At 40.0% G+C, this 27,517-nt stretch overlaps 1 protein-coding gene across 2 annotated transcripts in view; it reads right to left on the reverse strand.

The window, feature by feature from the left end:
- The window catches only part of LOC150085821 (uncharacterized), a 354,492-nt gene extending 341,180 nt beyond the window's left edge, over positions 1 to 13,312 (reverse strand). For both annotated transcript variants that reach the window (XM_090374264.1, XM_090374263.1), the window contains exon 1: positions 13,113 to 13,312. In XM_090374264.1, the coding sequence (XP_090230390.1) occupies positions 13,113 to 13,166 (54 nt within the window). In that variant the 5' untranslated portion in view covers positions 13,167 to 13,312. The remainder of the gene's footprint in view (positions 1 to 13,112) is intronic.
- Positions 13,313 to 27,517: the final 14,205 nt, after the last annotated feature.

Below are 27,517 nucleotides of genomic sequence, written 5' to 3' on the forward strand. Positions count from 1 at the left end.
GATGAAATTATTAAAAAGGGTAGTTTCTAACTGCTATACTAAGATGCAAGGCAATGGACTGACATGGCCTTTCATGTCATCTAATTTAAGTCTATATGATTTTTTATATTAGAAACAGTATCAAAAACATTAACTCAAAAACAGTATTTCAGAACCATTCCTACAATGAAGACAGCAACTGTGAAATTATTTCTATCGGAGGAAACTATGCAGCACGTTCTATTAGATTCAATTAGAACATTAGTGGTAGGAAACTTGCGTAGGTTGTTCCAAGCATGTTTTTTCTAACGTTTGACACCAGGGCAATCTGTATTCCACCAAATGTTTCGGTGGGAGCAGTTGTGAGATTATAATTTTAGAACAGAATTTACAGCTGCAGCTAATATCTGATTAGTATCATAACTAGTAACGTTGTCAATGTATTGTTGTTGAACATAACTCCTGTTTAACTGGACCTGAATGGAGTGACTATCCCAGGTGGATCACTGCTCGAGAGTTGGAGTTACCCATGTTAGTAACAAGCAAATGATTGGAAAATGATCACTGTTTAGAGCAGCGGCTCCCAAACTACTGAGATCTACAGAACCCTTCAAAAATCAAAAAAAATTTGGGAACCCCTATATATATTATTGTAATGAGCAGCAGCCTAGAGAACAAGTTGCTGGGGATTTCAAGAGCTGATGGGAGTCATCATGGAACAAGTAAATACACGGGCTGTGTTAGAATAACTAAGAGTAAGAACAAGTGAATGTATACTTCCATGTACACTAATGCTAGAAGTATAGTAAATAAAATTGATGAATTTGAAGAGCTGATCAAGATATCAAAGGCAGATACTGTTGGGCTATCAGAGACATGGTGTCACACAGATATAAGCAGTGCAGAGCACAATTGGAATTTGGGGAGTATAATGTGTACAGAAAGGACAGACAGGGTAGGAAATGAGGAGGGGTTATGCTGTTAGTTAAGAAACACAAAATCTAAGGAAGTGCATCCAGTTGACACGGGTGGACAATGCAATGTTCAGTCTCTTTAATGTGACATAAACACTGGGAAAGGGAAAATGAGAGTAGGAGTATGTTATAGGCCTAATGACGCTGATGAGTACAATGAACAGTTGTGCAGAGAAATAGAATGGGCCAGTAAATCAGAATGTCTTCTAATGGGGGATTTTAACCTTCCAGATATTGACTGGAAATTGTAGGTTGGTCAGTCACAAGCTAGCAAGACTTTTGTGGATTTCTTGGAGGATTGTTTTCTACAGCAACATGTTCGATGGGCAACCAGAGGGAGTTCAATACCCTCTAGTTCAATACCCAGAGATCAGTACCCTTGGTCTGATTATCAGCAGTGATGACAGATGCATTACAAATTAACACATGACACAGAAGCCTATGATAGATACAAATTGATATGCAACCAAGTTACAAAGGAGGTTAGGCAGGCGAAGGCAGATTACAAGAAATCCTTGGCAAGGGATGCAAAGAAAAACAGCAAAGAGTTCTTTACTTATGTAAACTCTAGAAGGAAGGGGATGAATCAGATTGGTCCACTTGACATTGATGGGTCAACTGTTGACAATCCTGCTCAGGTAGCTAACAAACTAAATGAATATTTTGCATCGACATTCACACATGAGGAGTTATTCAGTGAGGGGGAATGCCAGAGGTGTATTCAACTCTAGCAGTAAGCTACAGAATCTTGAAATAACTGGGAGTAAAGTGGAGGAGAAATTGTTGAAGATAAACACAAGAAAGGCACCCGGGGTGGATGGGATCTATCCAGTTATATTAAAGGAGGCAGCAAAGGAAGTAAGCAAACCCTTAGCCATAATTACGAGAGCTTCCTTGGACTCAGGGGAGGTACCCATAGACTGGAAATGTGCAAATGTGACCCCAATTCACAAAGGAGGATCAAAGGCTGACACAAGTAATTATAGACCTGTGAGCTTAACTTCTGTTCCAGGAAAATTAATGGAAGCACTGGTTAAAGAAGCACTGCAGGATCATTTAGACAAGACTTCAGTTATAGCTCGGACACAGCATGGTTTTGTTAAGGGGAAGTCTTGCCTGACCAATTTGATTGGATACTATGATGCAGTCACAAAAGAACTGGATGCAGGGAATAGCTTTGATATTATATACTTGGATCTTAGAATGGCTTTTGATACTGTTGCACATGGAAGACTGCTACACAAATTGGAGCAGTGTGACATTGGAGGCAAATTGCTGCTATGGATAAAGGGGTGGTTGAGGGGGAGAAGACAGAGAGTGGTAATCAATGGACACTGCTCATCGTGGACTAATGTTATTAGTGGAGTCCCTCGGGGCTCAGTGTTGGGTCCATTATTGTTTTCTGTATTTATAAATGATATTGATGATGGTATATCAAGCTTAATGTCCAAGTTTGCAGACGATACAAAGGTTGGCAGGGTTGTCAAGGACACTACTGACACTATGCTGCTGCAACAGGATCTGGAAAGGTTGAGCAGATGGGCTGAGGGGTGGCAAATGAAGTTTAACATTGACAAATGTAAAGTACTACACATGGGAAACAGCAACCCCAGAGCAACGTATCAACTCTGTGGTACTACACTGACAGTGGTAGAGAATGAAAGGGACTTGGGGGTGGTTGTGCAGGCAGATATGAAGTTCTCTGAGCAGTGCAGACGGGCTGCAAGAGTAGCTCATGGAGTATTGTCAATGATATACAGGAATTTTTCCAGCAGGGATAAGGAGGTGATTATTCCCTTGTATAAGGCAATGGTCAGGCCACACCTAGAGTACTGTTTACAGGTCTGGAGGCCTCATTTCAAGAAGGATTTTTTTTTTTTTTTTTTTTGGTAGTGGTTGGCGCATCGGCCTCTGTGGCCATAGTGCACCTCACAAGTTTTTTGCAGTACTTTTGATCCAAGCCCGAGGCGGGATTCGAACCCGCGACCTTTGGGTTGCCAGGCAGGCACTTTACCCACCTGGCTAGCCCGGTCGGCATTCAAGAAGGATGTAGAGCTGCTGGAACGAGTACAGAGAAGGGCAACAAGATTAGTGAATGGAACAAAGGGGTGCTCTTACGAAGAAAGGCTTAAGTTTTGCAAATTACAGTGTCTGGAGACTAGGCACCAGCGAGGTGATCTGATAGAGGTGTATAAAGCCTTGAATGGTCAATGCTGATGGGATTCTTCCTCTAGCTCAGAATAATCACCTGAGAGGGCATAAATTCGAATTGAGGAAAGACAGATGTAGGATAGACGTGCGGAAATTTGCCTTTAGCCAGCGGGTGGTTGGTTGGTGGAACAGACTTCCATCCCTTGTCGTGGAGGTTGATAGCCTAAATAAGTTTAAGGCTCAGCTGGACAGGTATTTTGAATGAACAGAGGGGTGAAGTGGAAGTGGTTTTTTTTTTTTTTTTTTTTTTTTTGGCTGATGCTGCATAAGCTTGCTTTCTTGCATCAAATGCCTCTGCTAATGCAAATGCTAAATGCATTAGGAATTTGCAGATAAAGGAACGACTAGGTGATAGCAATCACAGTGTACTGATGTGAGATTTACTTAAAGATGTAACTACGATCAAGGGTAAAGGGGGTTTTTATTTTCATAAAGGTGACTACAGAGGTCTCAGACAGTTTTTAATTCTATAGAGAGGGAGCAACTGATGATACTATCAACAGCGAATTCTAAATGAGAAGCCTTCAGGGACTTAATCTTGGAGGCTACTAGCCATTTCATACCAACTAAGAAATACTGTTCGAGGTTCAGGCCTAAATGGATGCCGGATGAATTAATGGCGCTCATGGCAGAGAAGAAAAGTGCATGGGATACATATAAATTATCAGGCGATACAGAAGCCTACGACAGATATAATCTAGTCTGTAATCAAGTCACAAAGCAGGTTAGGCAGATTACGAGAAATGTTTGGTAAAGGATGCAAAGAAAACAGCAATAGTACTTTACTTATATAAACTCTAGAAGGAAGGGGATGAATCACATTGGTTCACTTAACATAGATGGTTCGACTATTGATGATCCTGCTCAAGTAGCTGATAAACTGAAGGAGTATTTTGCATCTACATTCGCACATCAGGAGTTATTCAAGGAGTGGAATGCCAGAAGTTTATCAACTCTAACAGGGAACTAAGTGATTTTGTGATAACTGAGAGCAAGGTGGAGGAGAAATTGTTGAAGTTAAAAATAAAAAATGCACCTCGGGCAGATGGAATCTATCGAGTTATAATGAAGAAGGCAACAAGGAAAGTAAGCAAACCTTTAGCCATAATTATGAGAGCATCCTTAGAGTCAAGGGAGGTCCCCATGGACTGGAGATGTGTAAATGTATCCCCAATTCACAAAAGCGGGGGGAGGGTTCAAAGGGTGACACAAATAATTATAGACCTGCTAGCTTAACTTCTGTTCTGGGGAGAATAATGGACTCATTGGTTAAAGAAGTGATACAGGATATCCTAGACAAGGCAGCAGCAATAGTTCAGACACAGCATGGGTTTGTTAAGTGGAAGTCTTGTCTGACCAATTTGATTGGATATTACGATGTAGTCACAAAGGAACTGGATGCTAAAATAATTCTGATATCATATACTTGGATTTCAGGAAAACTTTTGATACTGTTGAGCATAGAAGACTGCTGTACAAATTGGAGCAGAATGGCATTAATGGCAAGTTACTGCAATGGATAAAGGGATGGTTGAGTTGGAGACAGCAGAGAGTGGTAATAAATGGACACTAATCTATATGGACTAATGTTATTAGCGGAGTCCCCATGGTTCGGTGCTGGACCCATTGTTGTTTTGTGTATTTATCAATGATATCGATGAAGGTATATCAGGATTAATGTCCAAGTTTGCAGATGATACAAAGGTTGGCAGGGTTGTTAATAACACTAAACACAGTATGCTACTACAACAGGATCTAAAAAAGTTAGGCAGATGGGCTGAGAAGTGGCAACTGAAGTTTAACATTGACATGCAAAGTATTGTACATGGATAGCAGTAACCCAAGAGAAACATGCCAACTGTGTGGTACTACACTCAGGGAGGTGGAGAATGAAAAAGACCTGGAGGTACTTGTGCAGTCAGATGTGAAGTTCTCTGAGCAGTGCAGACGAGTTGCCAGAGCAGGTCATGGAGTTTTGTCAATGATATATAGGAATTTTGCTAGCAGACGAGGAGGTGATTATCTGGATACAGGTCATTTTAGGAAGGATGTAGAGTTGCTAGAATGAGTATAGAGAAGGGCAACAAGATTGGTGAGAGGAACACAGGGGTGCACTTACGAAGAAAGGTTTAAGTTCTGCAAGTTGCAGCATCTGGAGACTAGGCACCTGGGAGGTGATCTATCTGAAGTGTATAAGGCCTTGAATTGTTTGAGCAGGCTCAATGCTGATGGGATACTTCTGCTTGCTCAGACTAAGAACCTGATGGGGCATAGATTCAAATTGAGGAAAGAGAGTTGTAGAATAGATGTGCACAAGTTTGACTTTAGTCAACGGGTAGTTGATTGCCGGAACAGAATTCCATCCATTGTTGTGTATCCCTTGATAGCTAAAGAGATACACAACAAATTTAAGGCTGAACTAATAAATTTAGTTCAGCCTTAAATAAATTTAAGGCTGAACTAGACAAACATTTGGAGTGACCAGATGGGTGAAATGGGACTGGTGTGGGGTTTTTTTTTTTTTTTTTTGGCTGATGCTGTATAAGCTTGCTTTCTTGCATCATATGCCTCAACTAATGTGTGTGTGTGTGTGTGTGTGTGTATGTATGTGTGTGTGTGTGTGTGTGTGTGTGTGTGTGTGTGTGTGAGTGCGTTAGCATATACAATAACTTCATTTATCATCAATTTGCGATACACAGAATAAACAATTTGAAATATGTATACAATTAAAAATTTAAAAAAATAACAAAAAAATAAAATAAACATATATAAAAATATATATATCAAAGATTCGTTTCAGTCTTAAGTCACAGAACAACTCCGCAAGCTGTTTTCTATTAGCTGACCGCATCAACGATTCATACGCAAATAAGTGTAAACATGCACTAGTGGTGGGGATTGAACGTGCTCTATTAGGGAAGCGACTTGTATACATACTAATTATATTAAAAATAAACAAATGTTCTATAAAACACATCGTGATCCTATCAGTATATTTTTAGGAAAATAAATACATATCATTCGATACCCCTTCTGAACATTTTGCGGACTCTCTGGAACTAGTCTAAGGACCCCAGTTTGGGAAACGCTGGTTTAAAGAATCATTTATCACTGACCGTGTCATACATGGAAAAACTGATGGTGAGCAGATTGATAAGTCTGTTTCAGAGGCAGAGTTTAATACAGTTAAGGTTGTTATTATTCAAGAATGTTTCAATCAATCTGCCTCATGTCCATTGTAGACAAGCCCCATAATGGGTGGCCAACGATGTCAATAAAAAAGACAGATTGATGAGAGTTGCAGAATAAGATTATCAAGTTCTGTATTAGGAAATGGCTGAGAAAGTGGAATATATATGGAAACTAGGGTCACTGATATACTAATCAAAATATAAGCTGACGTGTCTTCTAAAGCAGTTTGTAACTGAATGTGCCTGGGTAGGGTATATTTGATTCCACAAGCACAGCTATTCCTCCGTGGTTAGGAGACTGAGTCCTGTCTTTTCTATACATAGTGCAAAATGTAAATTCTGGTGAAGCTTATGATGATAAGAAAGTTTCCTGAAAACATACTCTTGTAGGATTGAACTGAACTAGTAAATCTCTTAGGTCATCACAATTGCTGTTTAGTCCTCTGCAGTTCAACTGTATGATGCTGAACATTATTTAGGTTTAGTTGTAGCATATTGTTCTGACTGTATTTTGTAAGTGGAGCATTGCTGTCTGTCATGTTTTGTTTTGTTCAGGAAAAAACGGCATCCAGAATCTAGCGTCATTACTGTAGAGTTCTAAAATACAGTCAGTTCTGCTATAACACGCATTTTCGTAACAAGAATTTGCTCCAAAGCGATTGATATATTAGGGAACAGTGTGACTATAATGCGATTTTTGCAATGGCTCGCGCGATTTTGTTTGCGAGTAACATCAGTTGAATGTAAAACCTAGCACCAAGCTGAATGTAGCGATCTGTACAGCAATACATACAAATTTATGAAGCTTAAAAAATGTAAAACCTCAAATGCGTGAGAGCTATATTTCTCATTTACTGTAATTGTATTGGTCGGAGACACTTATCAAAATTATCATTCGCTGTATTCGCAAGATTTTCTGTTCGAACAGAAATTTCATGAGGCAGGATAGCGCAAGCGGAGGAGCACATTTCTGCAGGTCACTACCAATAAAACAATAAAAACAATTTGTAGTTCCTGGTTTATCGGGCTTTTCTGTCAGCGCAGTCTAATTATAAACAGGTAGTAAACTCTATCTTATTGCATTTGCAATATTATTGAATCGCAGCACAATTTGTTAAAAGATCATGCCCCATCAATTATGAGGTTGTTATAAAGGAACTAGAACCTATGTGGTCGTTATAAAGGAACTGGATATAAAGAATAATTTTTTACATATACTTAGATTTCAATAAAGCGTTGTACCACATGTATAAATGTTGCATAAACTGGAGCAATGTGGCATTAGGGACAAGTCATCTCTGCGGATAGTGGAATGGTTAAGTAATAGGAGACAGAGTGGTCATCACTCTTCATGAACTAATGTGATGAAGAGGATTCCGCACGCAAGTGTTGGATCCCCACTCTTTTTAATATTTATTAGAGATACTGATGCATGTTTTTCAAGACATATGTAAGTTTTCTGCTGCTGGTACAAAGGTGGGCATAGCAGTTAGTAGTAATCACGGTATGCTAATTGAAGAGGACATAGGTAAACTCAGCAGCTGGACAGAAAAATGTCAAATCGAAGTTACTGCATTTAATATTGATATCGTATAATGAAATGTTAGACAACATGTTAAATATGCATACAAGTTTATAAACCTCATTTTAGGAAGGATACATTATCTGTTGAAAGGGTGCAGCAATGAGTAACAAAATTAGGAAGGGGCACAAAAGGATATTCTTATCAAGAAAGATGGGTTCTTTAAACTGCAGTCTCTGGAAACTAGACATCTACATGGTGACCTAAATGAAGTTATAAGGCTTTGAAAGGGTTAAGTAAATGATGGTGTTTACTCTTTCATAAATGAAACACAAAGGGGAGCATAAATTTAAATATGAAAAGTAAAGTAGCAACAATTGATGTGCAGAAAATTTGTTTTCAACCTAAGTATAATCACAATTGTTGGGATAAACTTCCAGGTAATGGATGGTAGTCAGAATAAATTTAAGGAAGGAATGGGGAAATTAAGTTGTTTTTGAGGGCAATGTTATATAAGCTTTGCCTCCTTGCATCATGTTCCCAATACCTACTGGAGTTATTACTATATACTATTTGAGACTATTGAATTATGAGAAGTGCAAGGGATTCATCCTTGAGACCACAAACACTGAGTCCAGTTGAGTGCTGTAAAACAAGGATGCAAAACAAACTAAATGGATGACAAAAGAAAGATTCAAGTGAGCAAAAGAAAAAAGCATGGGATAGTTATAAGCTATCCATGACTGTGTTATATGATAACTATATATATTAATAAAACCACTGATGGGTTAGATTTACTGAGTATGAAATATCACTGAACAGCTAAGAATGAAAAAAAAAAAAAAAAAGAGTTCTACTCATATATTAATGCAAAGAAACAGAAAGTAGATTCCATTGGCCCCTCACAAGATCAAAGTGGTGGTTTAATCAAAAATCCAGCTGTGGTGCAGTCTAACTGAATGGGTATTTTGAAACTAACTAACTTTGCTGTTGAAACCACATTAGTGCCAGGGGGATTAGTGAAGCTGAGGTAAACTAAATGACATGATGATATCAAAGAAGTACCTATCTGAAAAGGTACTGAGGCTGAGTATAAAGCCTTAAGAACAGAAAACACATCCAGTTAAACTGTAAAGGGAAACATGTAAGTGCATTAGACCATTAATAACTTTAATAATATCATCATTGGATTCATGGATTATCTCCCTATACTGAAGAAAAGCCAACGTCTCCCCATTCCATAAGGAAGGAGTGAAAGAAGTGTGAGAAAATTATAAGCCACTTGGGCTTGACTTCTGTGGTTGATAAGCTAATAGAATCTACATCTAATGATGAAATGCAGGACCATCCTAACTACAATAGTATCTCTGTTGTCAGGGAAACAGGAAATATATTGCACAAAAAGACAGGTGGAATAGAACAAGAGTAATTTTGATATAACTTCTTTTCCCTGCAATAGTTTGTAAATTAAATTTTTATAATATTATAAATATATATATATATTTTTAAAAGTTACTTAGTGATATTTAGTAAATTTAACAATGGTTGTGCCAAGATCCACCTTGAACACTTCGTCACAGGGTATCATGGCTCATACAGAAAAGTCAGGATAATCCCCAAAATAGATATATCATCTTGCCTAGAAATTGGAGTGTCACCAAAGATAAGCATAGGAGCAGAAGAATCCTTTTTGTGAGATATAAGATAGGACTGCATTTTAGAAGGATTGAAATCAACTAAGTTGTCTTTGCCCCACTGGAGAATTACCTGAAGATCGGCATTTAAGGAACTGGTAGCAGATTTTCGAGAAGTTGAAGCTGATTGAGCAGGACAAGGTTTCTCAAAATGGAAAGTGGAATGCAATGTGCTATCATCAGCAAAACTATGAATAGGATTTCCAGTCAATGGAAGAAGGTCATTAATATACAAGAGGAAAAGAGCGGAGGAAAGAATTGAACCTTGGGGGACACCGGCATTAGTGGAGAAGTTAGAAGACAGAGAGCCATCTACCATTACCCTCAGTGAGCAATCAGAGAGAAAACTGGATAACCAATTGCAAAAAAACAGTTGGCAAACCATAAGATGGAAGCTTGTTTAGAAGACCTTTGTGCCAAACACGATCAAAAGTCTTTAGATGTCAAGAGCAACTGCTTATGTTTCACCAAACTTTTCCATTGAATTTGTCCATAAATGGGTAACATAAGCCAGAATATCACCAGTGGATCGACACTGACGGAATCCATACTGGCAAACATTGATCAGACAGGTTTCTAGGTAGTTTAAGAGTTGGCAGTTAATTGATTTCTCCATTACTTTAGAAAAAGTAGAAGTAATTGCAATGGGATGATAATTGGATGGGAGGGATTTGTCATCCTTTTTAGAAACTGGCTGAATATGAGAAAATTTACAAGCAGAAAGAAAAAAAAAAGGTGGCAAGTACAAGAGTAAGTTCAGGAGTGCAGGTTTTGAGAACAAGTGGAGAAATACAATCAGGACTGGGAATCAGGATCAGGAAATGTAACCCTAACTCGCAGCTTTTTTTTCAATACTGACCTGTACTTGTTAAGTAATTCTGCAGGACTCCTACTCTTAATGCCATTAGTGGCAACGTGTAGAACAATATTATCTTTTGTCCCCTGGCAGACATACCCTGGTCCTGTTCCACCTATCCATTTTGCCCAATATATTTCCCATGCCACTGACAATAGCTCACCAACAACAACAACTAGTTCCTGTGGAACCAGTGCATTCTACCTTGGGATTGCTGCTGTGTTACCTGAGATCAAATGCAAACTCTGGCATTAATGTGGGCAGCTGAGAGCTTGATGGGCTTCCCAATTTAAATCCTTCCGAGGGTATCCACCCTGTTCTTCAAGTTCTCATAAAGGCCCATAACAATGCTGAGTTGGCTTAGCAAAAGAAGGAAAGGGCACAACGTGCATGTGAAATGTTGTTGATGTGACAGGAAAAGCATGAGGATATTTTTTTCACGGTTAGTCACCATGGATCCGTCACTATGATCCCGAAACAAATACCAAACAATGAAAGCATGCAGAATCCATTCCCAAAAAGGCAACGGTGCAAGTGCTGGAAAGGTGATGCCATCAGTTTTGAGGTCTGAATGGTGTAATGCTAACAGATTACCTTCAAAAGGGCTGTACTGTGAGAGAAGTATTATTCCAACCTCCTCATAAAGCTGTGTGCTGCTATAAAGGAAAAAAGATGGGGAAAGCTGTCAACAGGTGTGCACCTGCTCCATGATAATGCCCCTGTGCATTCCTCGTACGTTGCCCAAGAATGTGGGTTAGTCGCAAACGGTATCCTTCAGAATAGAGTAGAGCAGCAGTAATCCCTAAGGGATTGGTGCTCTGACCTCATTTTTTCCCTAAATAATGTTGATAAGGGGAAAACAGGAGAAGCTGTCAAAATTTGCTGATGACTATAACAGTGGGAGGGCAATTAACAATCAGAACTCAGTGATACTGGTGCAAAAGCATTTGGACTGGCTTCAAGTATAAGCTGAAAAATGGCAGCTGCTGAAGTTTAATAATACCAAATGTAAAGTATTGCACTTGGAAAATGAAAATCCAAAACATTAGGCAAGAGGAATTAAAGCATATCGAACAAGAAAGACAACAAGGAAAGACATGAAGTTTAACAAGCAGTGTAATCAAGCAGCAGAAAGGGCAAAGTATTATAACTATGATCTCCTCTATAAGACTATTGGAATACTATATTCAAGTCTGGTATTATTATTGGTGGAGAGGATTAAGCATTATTCTTATGAGGAATGGCTTAGAAGACAGAGGGTGGTCTGTAGAACTTAGCAACTAGACACCTTAAGGGTGATTTTATTAAGTGTATAAATTTCTGAGGGGATTAGTAAAATAAATAAGGGATATATATTCTTATCAGCGAGTGAGACAAGAACCAGAAGACATAACTGTAAAATCTTAGGAAAGAACAGCAGACTAAACCTTAATCTTCCAACAGCATATTGTGGAACACTGGAATAAGTTGGCTGCAAGCGAATGGTTGAGGCTGAAAGTTCGGCAATATTCAAGGCAAAACTTAATGAGCACATTTTTGACAATGGGAATATTATGATGAAATGTGGTTTTTTTTTTTACCTTTCTCTCAATCAGATGCAGGATAAGTTCACTTCCTTGAATCATGATGCCATTTTAATACTGATACTAAATGCAGCTTTGGATGTGAAATCCACCACTAAATCCAACTCATTGGTACATGTTTTCGCTATACTCCAGAATATGGTGCACCTTCAGCCTGCCATGGTCTTGGGGTGTTTATTCCCCCTCTTCCAGCTGTTTTAAAATAGGAAAACGAGTTCCCGATTTTAAAACAGCGGCAAGGGTGGGATAAACACCCTAACTAACGCTGACCCTAGCAGGTTAGGCACTTGATTTTCAAAGGGGCACCATGTTCTGGAGTTTTACCCATGTTTTTATTAAAAATAAATTGAGGTCTTATAACTGTGCATCTTGGATTCTTCCATTTTTTTTCTCAGATATGCAAAACAAATATACAAAACGAAAATAAATATGCCTTACATATTTATTTATTTTCTGATATGCGCGGCAAATTGGCATTTATTCATTCTACTGCAACAGAACTATGGAGGTAGAACTGAAACGTACTGAGACAATTCACTGACCCCAAATTTTATTCAAATTCGAAAAACAAAATAAAAAACTCTAGCAATTCAGATGTAATTTTGATATATGTACACATGTATGGATGTTAGGAATAGTCAAGGCATCAAAAAAACCTTACATTCTGAAATCTTGCATTTATACAAGCTGAAAACAAACAAACAAACAAAAAAAGCGTATTCTATCAGTTAATATTCAACAGCAGTGTGTGACACAAGTATAGTTTTCATTTTTAATAGAATAAGCAATTGCAATAAGTGCGATTGGCATTTGTTAATATCATGTTACCCATTAGCACAATGGTTACTCATTCAACAAGTTACTGAACTGTAATCAAGCCACACCTGGGTAATGTCGCAATATTCCACATATATATCAAAACGCTATATATAGGTGTAATTTAGATACCATTCAAAACAGCATTTTGTTACATAATTTGCGCTAAAATATTCATAACGAGATTTCATTGCGCAGCTTTACTATTAATTAAAATTAATAAATATATTTATAAGGTATGTTTGATACTACAACAATCTCAAGCGATGTTTATATATTTACTTACCGATGTCGAAGTCGTGCTTACACTACATGCTCTTTGAATAGTTACAAGAGCCATGACTGTGGCATTATATCACAAGTCTCACGAAACGTGTATATGTCTCATTATCTCGGTTACCATTCACTAAAACACATTACGATGCACTTTCAGGACCTATTCCAATTCCTTGGCTTCCAACACACATACCCATAATGCTTCCATCTTTGTGACTAGCGTAGGAAATGAATAATGCGCAAGCGCAGTGGGGTGTTTTTGTTCTTCCGTTCTGAATTTAACCTCCTCATCTGTTGAGGATAGATTTGCCGTGAATTAAACCAGAAAGCGAAAAAGACGGTAAAGAGCTTCGAATTTTCTCCGGCAGGTGGAATTTTGAAACCATGTCAAAACGTCAACTACCAAACTTTTTGATTTTCGATGTGCCGTACAGTCCCTCAACTGCAAGAGGAATGTCACTGGGAAAGCGCAATTATGAAAAATGAAAAAATACGTCTTTATAAAATATGGGTGAGCTTTACGATTTAATTATTAAAGTATCTATTAAGTTCTATCTTTTTTTTATTATTATTTATAACTGTATTGAGGTACTAAAGCGCCTTCTGATCTAATGACAGAAATGAGCTGGATATCATCATTCTTCTCTTTCTTGGTGATTCCCTTCTTCACTCTCTCTCTCTCAGGGTGACTCATTTTTGATGCAGCATAATGCTTTCTTGGTGGTTCCCTTCTACCTCTCTCTCTCTCTCTCTCTCTCTCTCTCTCTCTCTCTCTCTCTCTCTCTCTCTCTCTCTCTCTCTCTCTCAGGGCAATGCGGGACTGTTTTCTTTGGCTGGTGCAGCATAAGCCTCAGGCTTCCTTGCACCATATGGCTCATAATAATAATAATAATAAATTTTGTTGAATCTAATCAGCTGCACAGAAAGGAAATTTTTTTCAAAATGGCCTTTAACGGATGGATTTTTCGGAATGGGGGGGAATGAGATCCCTAAACTATAGACAAAATTTGATACACTCAGAACTAGCTCGAGATAGTGGCTGAGTGAGCGGTTGCTTGAGGTGTCATGATCCAAAGGTGCCAAGTGCACGAAGGAACAAAATATGTTTTGTTTTTTTATTTGTATTCCTATTCTTTTCTACTTTCTTAATATTTTTGTTTATTTATATTAATTATTTAATCCACATTCTTATAATAAACACAAATTATTTTATGTTGTATCTATCCTGTGTCCCACTTCCCGACTACTATACCAATAACAATGCTACAAAAAGCTGAAAACAGACTTTGCCGAGGAGGCTGTTTTTCCTCATGCCAGCGGTGAGTTCACTGTACAACCCTGTAAAGTGTATCTTGTCTCCACATGCTGAGCAAAACCCCAATTTCTGAGGAAAGAGATCAAATAACTCGTCGAGAGATGGGGAATTAGTCTATAAAAGCTCTTCTTATCGTCGATAGAGAGTATCTTTCAATCATTTCCACTCGGTGTGAGAGAGCTGCGATATTATTCGCTGCACTACAAACTAATTCAAGTGAACATCGAAAAGTTTTTCTTCTATCTGCATGTGACATAAAATCAATTTTATTTATGACTTGTAGCTTATGAATAAAATTTTTAAATTTTAATGTAATTTTAAAAGAAACTCTTGCTGTTGTGACATTAAAATTTTAAAAATAAGACAAAGGTATTGATGGAACAGAAACCTTCCCTTCAATATCAGCTTAGAAAAGCAAAAGTAAATCTCTTGCTGCTCTTTGGCTTTCGAAATATAAAACATTAGTCACAAAATATATCTAGAGATGCATCACACTAGTTGCTCTTTTATGCTTCAAAGATTTTGGTATCAGTCGGACCAATATATCTGAAACATTATGTCACGTTGGAGTAATGAATCTTAAGATGGCTCATTCGAATAGCTGTAAACCTCCTACCTTATCATCTCCATAGCTGTTTTTCTCTCCCTCTTAGAAGAAACCCCAAGGATGCTTAATATTACTATCTGGAACAGCGTCACCATCGCTAAACGTATAAGAGGAAGACTAAATGAGCTGGATTTCCAGCGTACAATTTTACAACCCATTTTAATATGGAAATTCTACTTTCGTTCAATTTGTTTACATACCTTAGATCTTTCTGTAGATGCGTAGTGTCCAAGATCTGCAACCCACAATTTTGTCACTATTCTCTCACTCTAATCAGATGAATTGCTCGTTCCTGGATCTTCTCAAGAAGCTGGATGCAGCCTCTCATACCCCTAGCATAATATTCTAAATACTGTCTCAGTCAGTGGTGGGAATCAAAAATTTTAAAAACCGGTTTTCTATCACCTCAATCCCCGTTTTCAAAGTGAAAAAAACAACCAAATATAGACCAAAAGTAGTGTAGCTTGAATGGCGTTCGGTGTGAAACGGTTTTTAGGGCCCGGTTCGGCGAACTCGGGAAATTCTGGGAACAGGTTCGCGCGAACCGGTGTGAACCGGCTGAATCCCAACACTGAGTCTCACCATGCACTCGTATAATGGCATAGTGAGACTCAGTGGTGGGATTCTCACCATGTCACTGGTATAACCATAAGCTCTCTCTCCCTAAATGCAAAGGTACAGAAAATCATCACTGTGCCCTCTCGGCAACCTGCTACATAGCATTCCAACCGTCATACCTAACTGCCTCATATCCCCCAACTCCCTTTCCTTATCAACACTCTTCACCTCCACCTTACCCAGGGCATAATTCATCCTTGGGCAACTTCTCCCCCCCCCGCTCTTCCCAAATGTAAAATTCTACATCTGACAATATCAAAACACAACTGCCAATCATTCTGGAAGCCTGTCTAAGTCATTCCATAGAAGTTTAGCCTTAATCACCCTTCCGACTTTTATATGATTTGGAGCATCTGGAGAATAGGCACCTGCGAGGCAATCTGATTGAGGTGTGTATAAGGCCCTGAATGGGTTGAGCAAGCTCAATGCTGATGGGACTCTTCCTCTTGCTCAGATTACGGGAGCATAAATTCCAAATATCACAACTACAGTCACTGCAACAGAACACAAGAAACAGATGGCTCCAAACCACTAAATTGAATAGGTTCCTACTAATAGATAAACTGTTCCCCAACTCTGCACTTCAGCTAATTAACAAAGACAGAATCGACTGTCAAAAATTGATCACTAGTAAATCCTATAGAGTCAACTTGACCAATCTGTTAAAAAAACAGCCAAAGGCTTCAACACATCATTTGTAGTCCTGCCAGAGAAGTGTCATCTTTATTGCAGTTATCAGGGACAGAAATCAACAACTGCTTATAGATGAAACTCTTTGCGGTAAAGACATTTTCAAAGTATAAGTTTTTCAAAGTTTTTTTTTTTCTTGGCTGTTGCTATACAAGCATACTTTCTTGCATCATATGCCAGCACTACTGCCACTAACAATATTAACACTAGGCAACAAAAAAAAATTTTTTTTTTCATACCTCCGCAATGAAAACATCTGATTCTTGAGGAAATAAACGAGCTAATTCTGAAAATTACCATGAAAAGTCGATATCACGTCTACATCAAAAGATGTATGTTTAATGTTAAAATACAACGATATACATACATATAATTGAGGTTTGAAATACAAGTGTAAAAATATTATACGTTCTCTATAACTCGTTTTACTTCGGAAAAACATCATAAATCATAGCATTTATGATGTTTATTCATACCTGTTCTTTCATACCTAACAGCATACCTGTAATTGTTCTTAAAAATGTTTGCTACTATGGGAATTTCTCTTGTATTCCTGCTTACTCTCCCTCACATGGAACCAGCAGTAATCCCCCATCATTACAGGATCCCAGAAACCGTGGTACCGCTTTTCCATTGTGGAAATATCGTGATGAACCGCTCCCCTTGTTTTCATCATTCATCATCTCCCAGATTTTCGAGGAAAAGGTCGAGATGGGAATGAAGAAAATGAATTTTCAGACATTCGACAGCCCATAATTTTGTAGCACTCGAGAAAATTAGACACCAACATTTCATAGTTTTCTTCTTTCGTATTACCCAAAAACCATGTACAGTACTGCATTAAATGATCACCAAGCTGTCAATTCAACCTCCTTTAACTGGGTTTAAAACCCATCGTCTTTCAGGAGTTTCCCAATTTGGGGTCCTACGAAAATTCCTTCCTTAAGTTTGTCATATGTTAAATTAGGAAATACGCTTCTCAAGTATGCAAATACGTTACCTTCTTTATCTTTTTCACGAACTTTTTCATCAATCCAAGTTTTATGTGCAGGGGTGGAAGAAGAACCTCGTTTGATTGCACTAAAGAATATATTTTACATTGCATTGTGCTGCTATGAACTCGTCCTGCTTGTCACAATGTTGCACAACATAATGTTTTTCCGTTGCACTGCTGTCCCCCAAACACAAAAAACAACAATATTTTGTAAAGCCCCTCGCTAAACCTCGTTTGCCCCTCGGCAAACGAACAAGCAAATCGATAACCTTAAGATCACTGCATATGTTCCAACAATAATCCTGGTATTTTATGGCATGTAGAACCTTAGACATGCTTTCATGACTTTAAGTCCAACTCATTATTATTATCATTATATTAGAGTCACCCGTAATTCATTACATAAACCCATATTTGTGGCTTTAAATTGCGTGTGTTCTCTAGTCGATTTCCCTGTTTTGCTGGACGAAAAAACCCCAGTTTCTGGTGGTAAAAAAATTTTCTATCTACGCCTGAGACCGACTAACTCAGCCTTGGAGTGAAAAAAAGTCCATTAAAGTTCCTCACGTATGGGGAGGAAGGTGACGATACCACTGCGCTATCGCACAGACCCTTTAAGTACAATTGAAAGAAACACAGGAACTGGTGGCAATTCGTTGCCATTGGGAAGCAAAACTGCTTTTAAACTTAATTGAGGAATCTATGAATAAACGCCATTCATCTGACTTATACACGTCACCTAGTTCTTTCAGAAGTACAATAATATCTTTGCAAAAACACATACTGCCCTCCGTAGCAAAATATTTTTAAAACTTTTCATATCTTTTTCGAAACACTGAAATCTTAGTTCCTGCTGCGAGTATATACCATTGCTGTAACCGAGAACCTACTTGGAAAACCTCGGCACAGCCTACAAAGCGCCTCCTCACCAAAAGCTCTAAGTGTGCTCTCTTCAAATTGCAAATTGTTGCATCGGAATCTGAACCTAAGAACCATAGGCAGAAGTCTGATTATGTTATCACAAGAAAACCGAGACCAGAAATCGATTGCTAAAATTAAGACAATTAGCATATATCTGTTAAAATAAATCAATATGTTAAACATTACTGGCTAGATTATGCGAAATTGATATATTTTGGTAAAACGTAACTCCATCTACAGTAAACCCTCGCTAATCCGGATTAATTGCGGAGAGTGGTCATCTGGATTAAATGATAATCCGGATTAGTGAAGCAAAAGATAGCCTTAAAAGACAAAAAAACTTAGAACACAAATAAATGGAAAATTTAATGATAGCGATGATGAAAATAAATAAACAATATCACGGCAGAGCTTTTATTTAAAAACTATAAAAGATAATACAGGTAACCCTCGTATAATACGGTAGTTGGGTTCCTATAAAATGTGGTGTTGCGCGAAACCGTGTTATACGGGAGTAAGAAAAAAAAGAACAAAAAGGGGGGGACTACGTTAAAAAAGCTACCAAAAAACACTATTTCGTTAACCAAATGTTAACAAAACTAACATGTAGACATGTATAGTATCTTATGTAGGACGGCACCTGAACATCAGTTCAACTCCGCTTTTGTACACTGTGATGATTACAGAGCACTGTAGAAGGCCAGAAATGTATGTAATATTATGTTCACACACTCGCTGTGTGTGTGTGAACATAATATTACTTCCATAATATCAGAGCAAAAAAAAATAAAATTAAAAAAAAAAAAATATATATATATATATATATATATAAATTTAAAAAAATAAATAAATAAAAATAAAGAACAAAATAATAATAAAAAAAAAATATATATATATATATATTCTCGGGCAGCCCAAACCCAGGGTACCAGCAAAAATACATAAGTAAATAAATAAAAATAAAAGTGAAATCAAATAAAAAAAAAAAAGAAGAAGAGAAAAAAGAAAGAAAAGAGAGGGGGGAGAAATATATATATAGTGCCTTTATAGACATATAAATATACAGTATATATATCTGATCCCGCACTGGCCAAAGGCTAGTGCCAGCAGGAATCTCCACTAGGAAGGCTAGGAGGTATTCCATAGTTGTGTGAGAAGGCGTCTCCGGCGATCGACGCATGACGAGCAAATCTTGCAGGGACTGGAAATTTTCTCTGGTGCTCAGGAAGTCCGGCTCATTTCCGCGGACAAAAATTCAAATTATTATATTAGGGCCAACCGTAATTTCTTACATATACCCGTTTATTTATTATGTCTGTCAATTGCGTATGTTCTCTAGTCGATTTGCCTGTTTTGATGGACGAAAAACCCCAGTTCTTGGGGGGGGGGGGTCTTGCTATCTACGCCTGAGACCAACTAATCACGGAGTGAAAAAAGCAGATTAAAGTTCCTCGCGTCATCAACGAGATTCGAACCCGGGCCTTTTCCACTCGGTGTGGGGAGGAGGGTGACGATACCACTGTGCTACCGCGCATACATTTCCGGGGACAGTGATACTAGTGGAGGGAAGAAGGTTCTGTCTAAGATCTAGGTATTGATGGCAGTGGTATAAAATATGTTCCCAGTCTTCTGCGGCGCCACAAGAACAGAGAGGTGATTCGGTAAGGTTGAAAGTTGCTAGTTTGGCATTAAGGGAGCCATGAGTAGAGAGTGTACACACGGGGATGAAACCATTTCTGAGTGGACTCTAACGTGGCAAAGGTGACGTGATGGATGAACTTTAAAGGAACACGACCCTTAGAGGTAGTGGACCATATGTCTTGTCAACTCTGCATCAAAATATTCCAACAGTGTCTTTTCTCTGCCTTAGGATCCACAGACATCGTTAGTAATGCCACGGTAGGTAAGAGGGACAGCGTGCCTAACGTAGAAGCACAGGCCTCGGTGCAGAAGAAAGAGATCGAGGGGCGACAACTGTGAAGGACCTGCAAAGAAGGACTAGAAGCAGCCTACAGGCCCTGCACATTGCTAAATGCATTTTACGCTGAATGCTATGAAGTTTATTCTGGACTGAAACCTTCTTAACATGCCAGAACCAGGCGGCCGCGCCATAGGAACAAATTGGTAGAAACACAGCTTTGTAATATAACCGTAGAGAGCGAGAATTAAGATCCCAAGATTGTTTAGAGAGACGCAGAAGTGAGAAGGTAAGTTTTTTGACTTTCTCTGAGAGATCTTCCAAGTGGTTAGTAAATGTAAGTTTACTATCAATGATCAGACCAAGAAATTTTAGAGAAGAAACCATGGAAAGTGGTTTGTTTTGAAGTTTTACAACAGGTGGCCGTGAAATATTAAGCGAACCCTTAACCAGCATCATTTTAGTTTTCGTGGAGGATGTGGATAATTTATTTATGGTGGACCATTGAGAGATAAAGAGAGAGAGAGAGAGATCTGACATAAATAAATTGGCAGTACCTTCAAGAGAGGCACGAGAATTGCCTTGAATCAGCAGGGTGAGATCATCTGCATAAGCTAATTTGGAAGTATAAGAAATAGTTTTAAGGAGCCATTCGTCAAGAACTATGTTCAGACGAGTGGTCCAAGAACAGAGCCCTGGGGACAGCGTCTAGTAACAAAACGGGAGACTGAGTTAGATCCAGAAATAACAGAAACTGTACGATTTTCAAACTTCTTAGAAGGTTATAGAGAGGAAGAGGACATTCAGCAACACGTAAGCGAGCAAACAAATTAGACCACCTTAACAGATAAATCGCCGCAGAGAAATCAACAAAAATTGCAAGAACGTATTTAGAATTTGCAGAGGTAACTCTAAATAGGAAGTTAGAAAGGAATTCAACGATTGCTTCTTCAGTTCCTCGTCCACTTCGGAAACCAGATTGATCATCTGATACAAGAGAGGTATTAGTGAAGAGAGAAGTACGGTAAGTCTTATAGCAATCAATCTTTCAAGTGGTTTTGCCAAATGCGATAAAAGAGCAATAGGACGGGAGGACTTGCCACTTGGGATATTTGAAGGTTTAGGAATTAGTTTAAGAAGAGCTGTCTTCCAGATAACAGGGAAAGTGCTTTCATTCAGACATTTGTTGAATAGAATCGGAAGAACCGTTGGGCGTAGCTTGTGGAATTGTTTGATAAAGATGCCCTCATTAAGGTCGAGGCCTGGACAACCAGAGTTGTTGCTTTTTAGGACAGCTGTGTCCTAAAAATATCTCAGCGTAATTGGCTGGTTAGGTTAGTATAGGAGTTATTGAGCTGTCTTATTTGTTGATGAGTAGTCAAGTCATCTTCAGGGCGATCAGAAGGAAGCAGATTGTCCAAGATATTGTTGATGGCGTCCTTACAGGTGAGAGTTTCGTGCCGTTTGCGGGTACCGACCAATAATCATTCTTCTCTTTCTTGGTGATTCCTTTCTACTTCTGTCAATCTATTTCTCTCTCTCAGGGTTACTTGGCAATTTTTTTTTTTTTTTTTTTGGCTGGTGCAGCGTAAGCCTCAGACTTCCTTGCACTATATGGCTAATAATAATAATAATAATAATAATAATAATAATAATGGGGCGGATGGCCCAGTGATTAAGACACTGGACTAACAGCCTGTGTCAGACCTGGGCTCGAAACCCGCCTTGGTGGTAGCCAACGCGGCTCTATTACGCTGGGAGATCGTTATAATCATAATATTAAAATGATGATTAAAAAAAAAAAATGGCGAAAGTTACCCTATTGGACTTACCTTCCCCAAGGTAGGAGTGACAGCTGAGGTAGATAGTAGCGCCATCTGGTGTCACTCACGAGAACTAAAATAAATAAAATAAACTCATAGAGGGATGATGTCGCAGAGAAATATTATTCATACTGCATCGAGTGTGGCGCAGGATAAAGTCACTCGCGTTCAGGCCTTAGGCAGAGGGGGTCGGTTCGAAAAGTTGGAGACAGTCTCCCGAGCAAGACAGTGGAGCAAGGGGCGCTGTCCCCCGTAAGGCTACCACAAGAGAAAGGCAGGACCATCCAGCCCCACCAACTAGAAGTGCTTTCTGTACAACTGCGCTAGTGACCACCCAGGAAGGAAGAAAACGCCAAGGCATGAAGTGGAGCATTGAAATGAATACGTACATCATGCGAGCATACTATTAAATAACCAGGCTAGAGACCGACATGACAATATACAGGTCGCGACTACATACCAAGTGGTTGGAACGATACCAGGATATTCAGGTCACTGAACAGCGATTAGCAAACCAAAGAAAGACCATCGTCACGAAGAACCTAATAGCTCCTGCCATATTGAAAAAATCAAGCAGGATGTCAGCGATCAGCTAGAAAGCACAAAGAATATGGTCGATATGGAACCAGAGGAGGAACATCATACCATGAAACAAGAGGAGGAACAGCAAGAAGAAATACAACCCAGTGTAGCTGAAGTGTAAAGAGACGAAGTCATGATATCCAGAATAGGAGACGAGTGGAAGAAGGCCCTAATAGAAATCGAAGGAATGAACCCCACAAGAACCCAGCAGAGGTCAAATAAAATCCTGTGGAGAGAAACAGACCACCTCAATTGGCAAATAACGCCACATTACCTTCACAACAATGGTGCAACGCTGGAGGCTATCCACTCAGCCGTATACTGTGCTGCCTTTGCGGCTACTAGAATTAATGGAAAAGAAACGAAGGACCAGCATCAGAAGAACCGAAAACAGAAGAAACCGCCAGCTTGGGAAAGAAGACTTCAGCAGAAGATAGAAGAATTAAGAGTCAGTTGACCTAGTACCAACACGGTAATAGAAGTAAGAAATTAAGTGAAAAGATGAAGAGCATCCTCGAGAGAGACACCGTCCACAGCATACACGAAATCAGAGAATAGGAGAATACTTGGACACACTGAAGCAGGACCTCCTCGCACTAAGCAAGAGACTACGCGGATACAGAGAGAACTCCCAGAGAAAAATAAACAACCGAATCTTCGATGAGGACCAAAGAGCCTTCTAGAGGAAACTGGGTGATGAGAAAGCAGGAAACGGACCACCCGAGATGAAGACGATCAAGGCGTTCTAGGCAATATCTGGAGCAGTGAAGTAAGACATAACATCAGAGCACCCTGGATTGAAGTAGAAAGGAAGAAAACCAATGACATACAAGAGATGAGAGAGTGCGAGATTCGAGAAGAAGAAGAAGTAAAACAGTCGATCAGGAAAACCCGCAATGGCGAACCCTAGAAATTGATAACATCCACAACTACTGGTACAAGAAGCTCACCTGCACACACAAGCACCTAGCAGAGCAGTTCAGTTGAATGATAAGGCACCAGGAGACAATCCCGAAGTTTCTCACCGAAGGAGCCACATATCTGAAGCCCGAAGACGAAGATACAAGAAACCCGGCGAAATACAGGCCAATCACCTGCCTCCCAACGATGTACAAGATCCTGACCAGCTGCATAACCAAGAAGATATCAGACCACTTAGAGAGTCAGAACATAATGGCCGAAGAGCAGGAAGGATGCAAGGAGCAATTAACCATAGATGCCGCAGTTATGAAACAAGTCTACAAGAAGCACCGCAACCTATACACGGCCTACATCAATTACCGCAAAGCCTTCGACTCCGTACCTCATAGCTGGCTAATAGAGACCCTGAAGATCTATAAGGATCAATCCAATAGTGACAAATTTCCTAGGAGCAACAAAGGCGAAATGGAGTACCACCATTAAGGTCGAGAACATCACAACCAGGACAATCCCCATTAGAAGAGGAATCTTTCAGGGAGATGCTCCGAGCCCACTGTGGTTCTGTCTAGGATTCAACCCGATATCCACCATGCTTAATGGCAGGAAGTATGGATATAATCTCAAAGAAGGAAGAAAGAACCTGTACACCTTCACCCACCTGATGTACCTGGATGACATCAGGCTCTACGCTGCAACCGAGAAGCAACTCCCGCAACTACTCCTGATCACTGAAGAATTCAGCAAGGACATCAGGATGGAATTTGGTATAGACAAATGCAAGACCCGCACACTGCACCAGGGAAAATTAGTTGGCCGAAACTACTAGCTGCTGACTGGTAAAGAGATCGAAGCTATGACAGAAGGAGAGATCTACAAATACCTAGGGATAATGCAGGCTCAGCAGTTAGAGCATAAGGAAATCAAGAAGTGCATGATCGAAAAATATCATCAGAGACTCAGAAGCCTGCTGAAAGCAAAATTGAATGGAGTGAACACAGTTAAAGCCATAAACACCTATGCAGCTCCAGTACTATCTTACACCTTCGGGGTCATAGATTGGACTAACACCGAGCTGGAAGATATCATGCGAAAGACAAGGGCAATGATGACTAAGAGTCGCCAACACCACCCGAAGTCAGCAGAGGAGAGACTAACAATAGCTCGGAAAGCGGGAGGAAGGGGCCTGATAGACTGATAGAGCAACAGAAAACAGCGATAGTTAACCTGAAGGATTACTTCGAGAACAACACAGCACCACTCCACCAGGCCGTATATCACACTCAATCTAAGCGAGGACCCCCTCCCGCCCAGACGGTACAATAAACGAAGTTAGAAAGATGGGCAAAGACGACAGTCCATGGCAGACACTACAATAACCTCCATCAAGATCACATCGATAACATTGCTTCCAATGCATAGCTCACAAGTGGGACGCTCTTTCCCGCGACTGAAGGATTCGTGCAGGCCATCCAAGACACTGTAATCAACACCAGAAACCGTAGAAAATACATCGCAAAGGAGCCCGAAATGTCAGATGACACATGTCGACGATGCCACCTGGCTTCAGAAACTATCCAACACATCACCGCAGGGTGCAAGGTGATCACCCAGACTGAGTACACTCATAGACACGACCAGGTAGCCAGGATAATACATCAGAAGCTAGCGAGGAAATACCAGTTGACCAAAGAAAGTGCACCATACTACAAGTACGAACCCCAGGCAGTACTAGAGACCCGAACCCACAAGCTGTACTGGCACCGCGCCAGTATAAGACCATCAACGGAGGATAAGACCATCCCGCACAACAGACCGGACATAACCCTTTTGGACAAGATGGAAAAGGCTACCTATCTGATTGACATAGCCGTGCCCAACGCTAGCAATGTCCAGAAAACCCACGAGGAAAAAATTAGGAAGTACACGAACCTAAGATCAAAGAGATGTGGCATATGCAACAAGTAACAACCATTCCGATCATCGCGTCAACCGCAGGCATGGTGCCAAAGACCCTACCTAACAGCCTAGCAGTAATAGGGCTCCTAGCGAACAACTACAAGGAACTCCAGAAAGTCGCAAACCTGAACATCTGTAGTATAGTCAGAGAGTTCCTCGACCAACAGTAGCACCAGACAACAACAACAACAACCACCCTGCATACTTGGTAGCAATACTCGTCACGAGGTGGAAGCCCCAATCAGGGAGAAATAATATAAGAGCAATAATAATAATAATAATAATAATAAACAGCAGGAGAATAGGATTTGCTGTTGGTAAGGCGATAAACAAGGCCCCATGGGTCCCAATTTCCAGTAGAAATAAGTAAGTTCTGCGAATATTTTATTTTACAGGTGGTGATGGCCTTGACGTATTGTCTTTTGACAACCTAATATTCTGTTTTAAGACTTTCGACGTCAGGAGGTGGCCAGCTCCTGCGATGTCGTTGGTAAGTACGCCTAGCCCGATGCACTTAATGACGAAGCAAAGTAAGTTCTCGGTTCCACCATGGAGTGGGATGGGAGGACTGAATTTTCTTTTTGGCTGCTTTATAACAGGCGGGGCTGAGAGCTTCATTAACGTACGAAGCTAATTCAGAAGCTGTGAAGTGATGGATGAAGTTTATGGTTTCAATTGGTAAGTCAGTGTTGATTGAGTCATCAAATCGGTTCCACATGATTAGTTGCAAAGAAAATCTTCTAAGGTCCTGTAGTGGAAGCTTATATGATTGTGCAGAGCAAGTCACGGAGAAGGTGATCGCACGATGGTCATTTGAGTAAATGTTACTATTTACTGTCCAGTCGTTAATGTTTGAAGAAACAGTGTAAGAAGTAGTAGTGATGTCTATATTTGATTCGCCATTTAGAGAGCTGAAGGTATAAGGTGAGCCGGGTATATTTAGAACCGTAAGCTCATGTGAAAGGAGAAAGTTTTCTATGAGTGAACACTTGTTATCAGTATGGTCGGAGCCATAGACTGGATTTGGCATAATGTGTTTTCTTTTTATTCCACTTTTTAATTCTTTAGAACTGATAATTATATAAAATATGTTAACTTATGCACGTATGTATATACAGGATGATTCACTACCAGTGCGACAAACTTGCAGGAGGTGTAGGGGGCACAAAGACGAATCGGAATCACATAGCATTGTAGGGTCCGAAATGCCTTCGTCATGCGGTAGAGGACGTTGAACGGGAGGTCTCGTGAACAGCGATCCCGCTGGAAGTCAGCATTTGCGAACTGTTTCTGTTGAAGAAACCAAGTAGCAAAAGTCTTCCGGAGTGGATAATCCGCAGGCTCCAATGATTGAACGCGTTGCAGATGGTATGAACTCATTTGGTTTGTTGACAGTATCCTCCATACAGTGGATTGGGAAATACCCAATCATTGGCCTATCGCTCGAGTACTCGTACTCGGATTGCCTTCTGCAAGACGTAGGACATTCTCCTCATTGTCTGGCGTCCTCGTCGTTCGCTCTCGATTCATGGTATCTCTCCTGAAACAACCAGTCTCACGTAACCTTCTGTGCACACGTGCGAAAATCGTATGATGAGGAGCACGTCTGTGCGGGAAACGTTCTTGGTACAAGCACAGAGCGGCGCGCCCGTTACAGTCCGCAGCTCCATACTCGAGGTGCATGTCGGCCAGTTCAACGTTTGAATACTCGTACATCCTTTCGCCTCGGGAACCGGATCGCAAATGCTGACTTCCAGCGGGATCGCTGTTCACGCGACCTCCAGTTCAACGTCCTCTACCGCATGACGAAGGCATTTCGGACCCTGCAATGCTATGTCTTTGTGCCCCCTCCACCTCCTGCAAGTTTGTCGCACTGGTAGTGAATCACCCTGTATGCCTGAGAGGGCATAAATTCAAATTGAGGAAAGACAGATGTAGGATAGACGTGCGGAAATTTGCCTTTAGCCAGCGGGTGGTTGGTTGGTGGAACAGACTTCCATCCCTTGTAGTGGAGGTTGATAGCCTAAATAAGTTTAAGGCTCAGCTGGCAGGTATTTTGAACGAACAGAG

This window comes from Mastigoproctus giganteus, chromosome 5, assembly GCF_048544385.1.
Source record: "Mastigoproctus giganteus isolate SK-2022 chromosome 5, ASM4854438v1, whole genome shotgun sequence".
In the NCBI taxonomy this organism is placed as follows: domain Eukaryota; kingdom Metazoa; phylum Arthropoda; class Arachnida; order Uropygi; family Thelyphonidae; genus Mastigoproctus; species Mastigoproctus giganteus.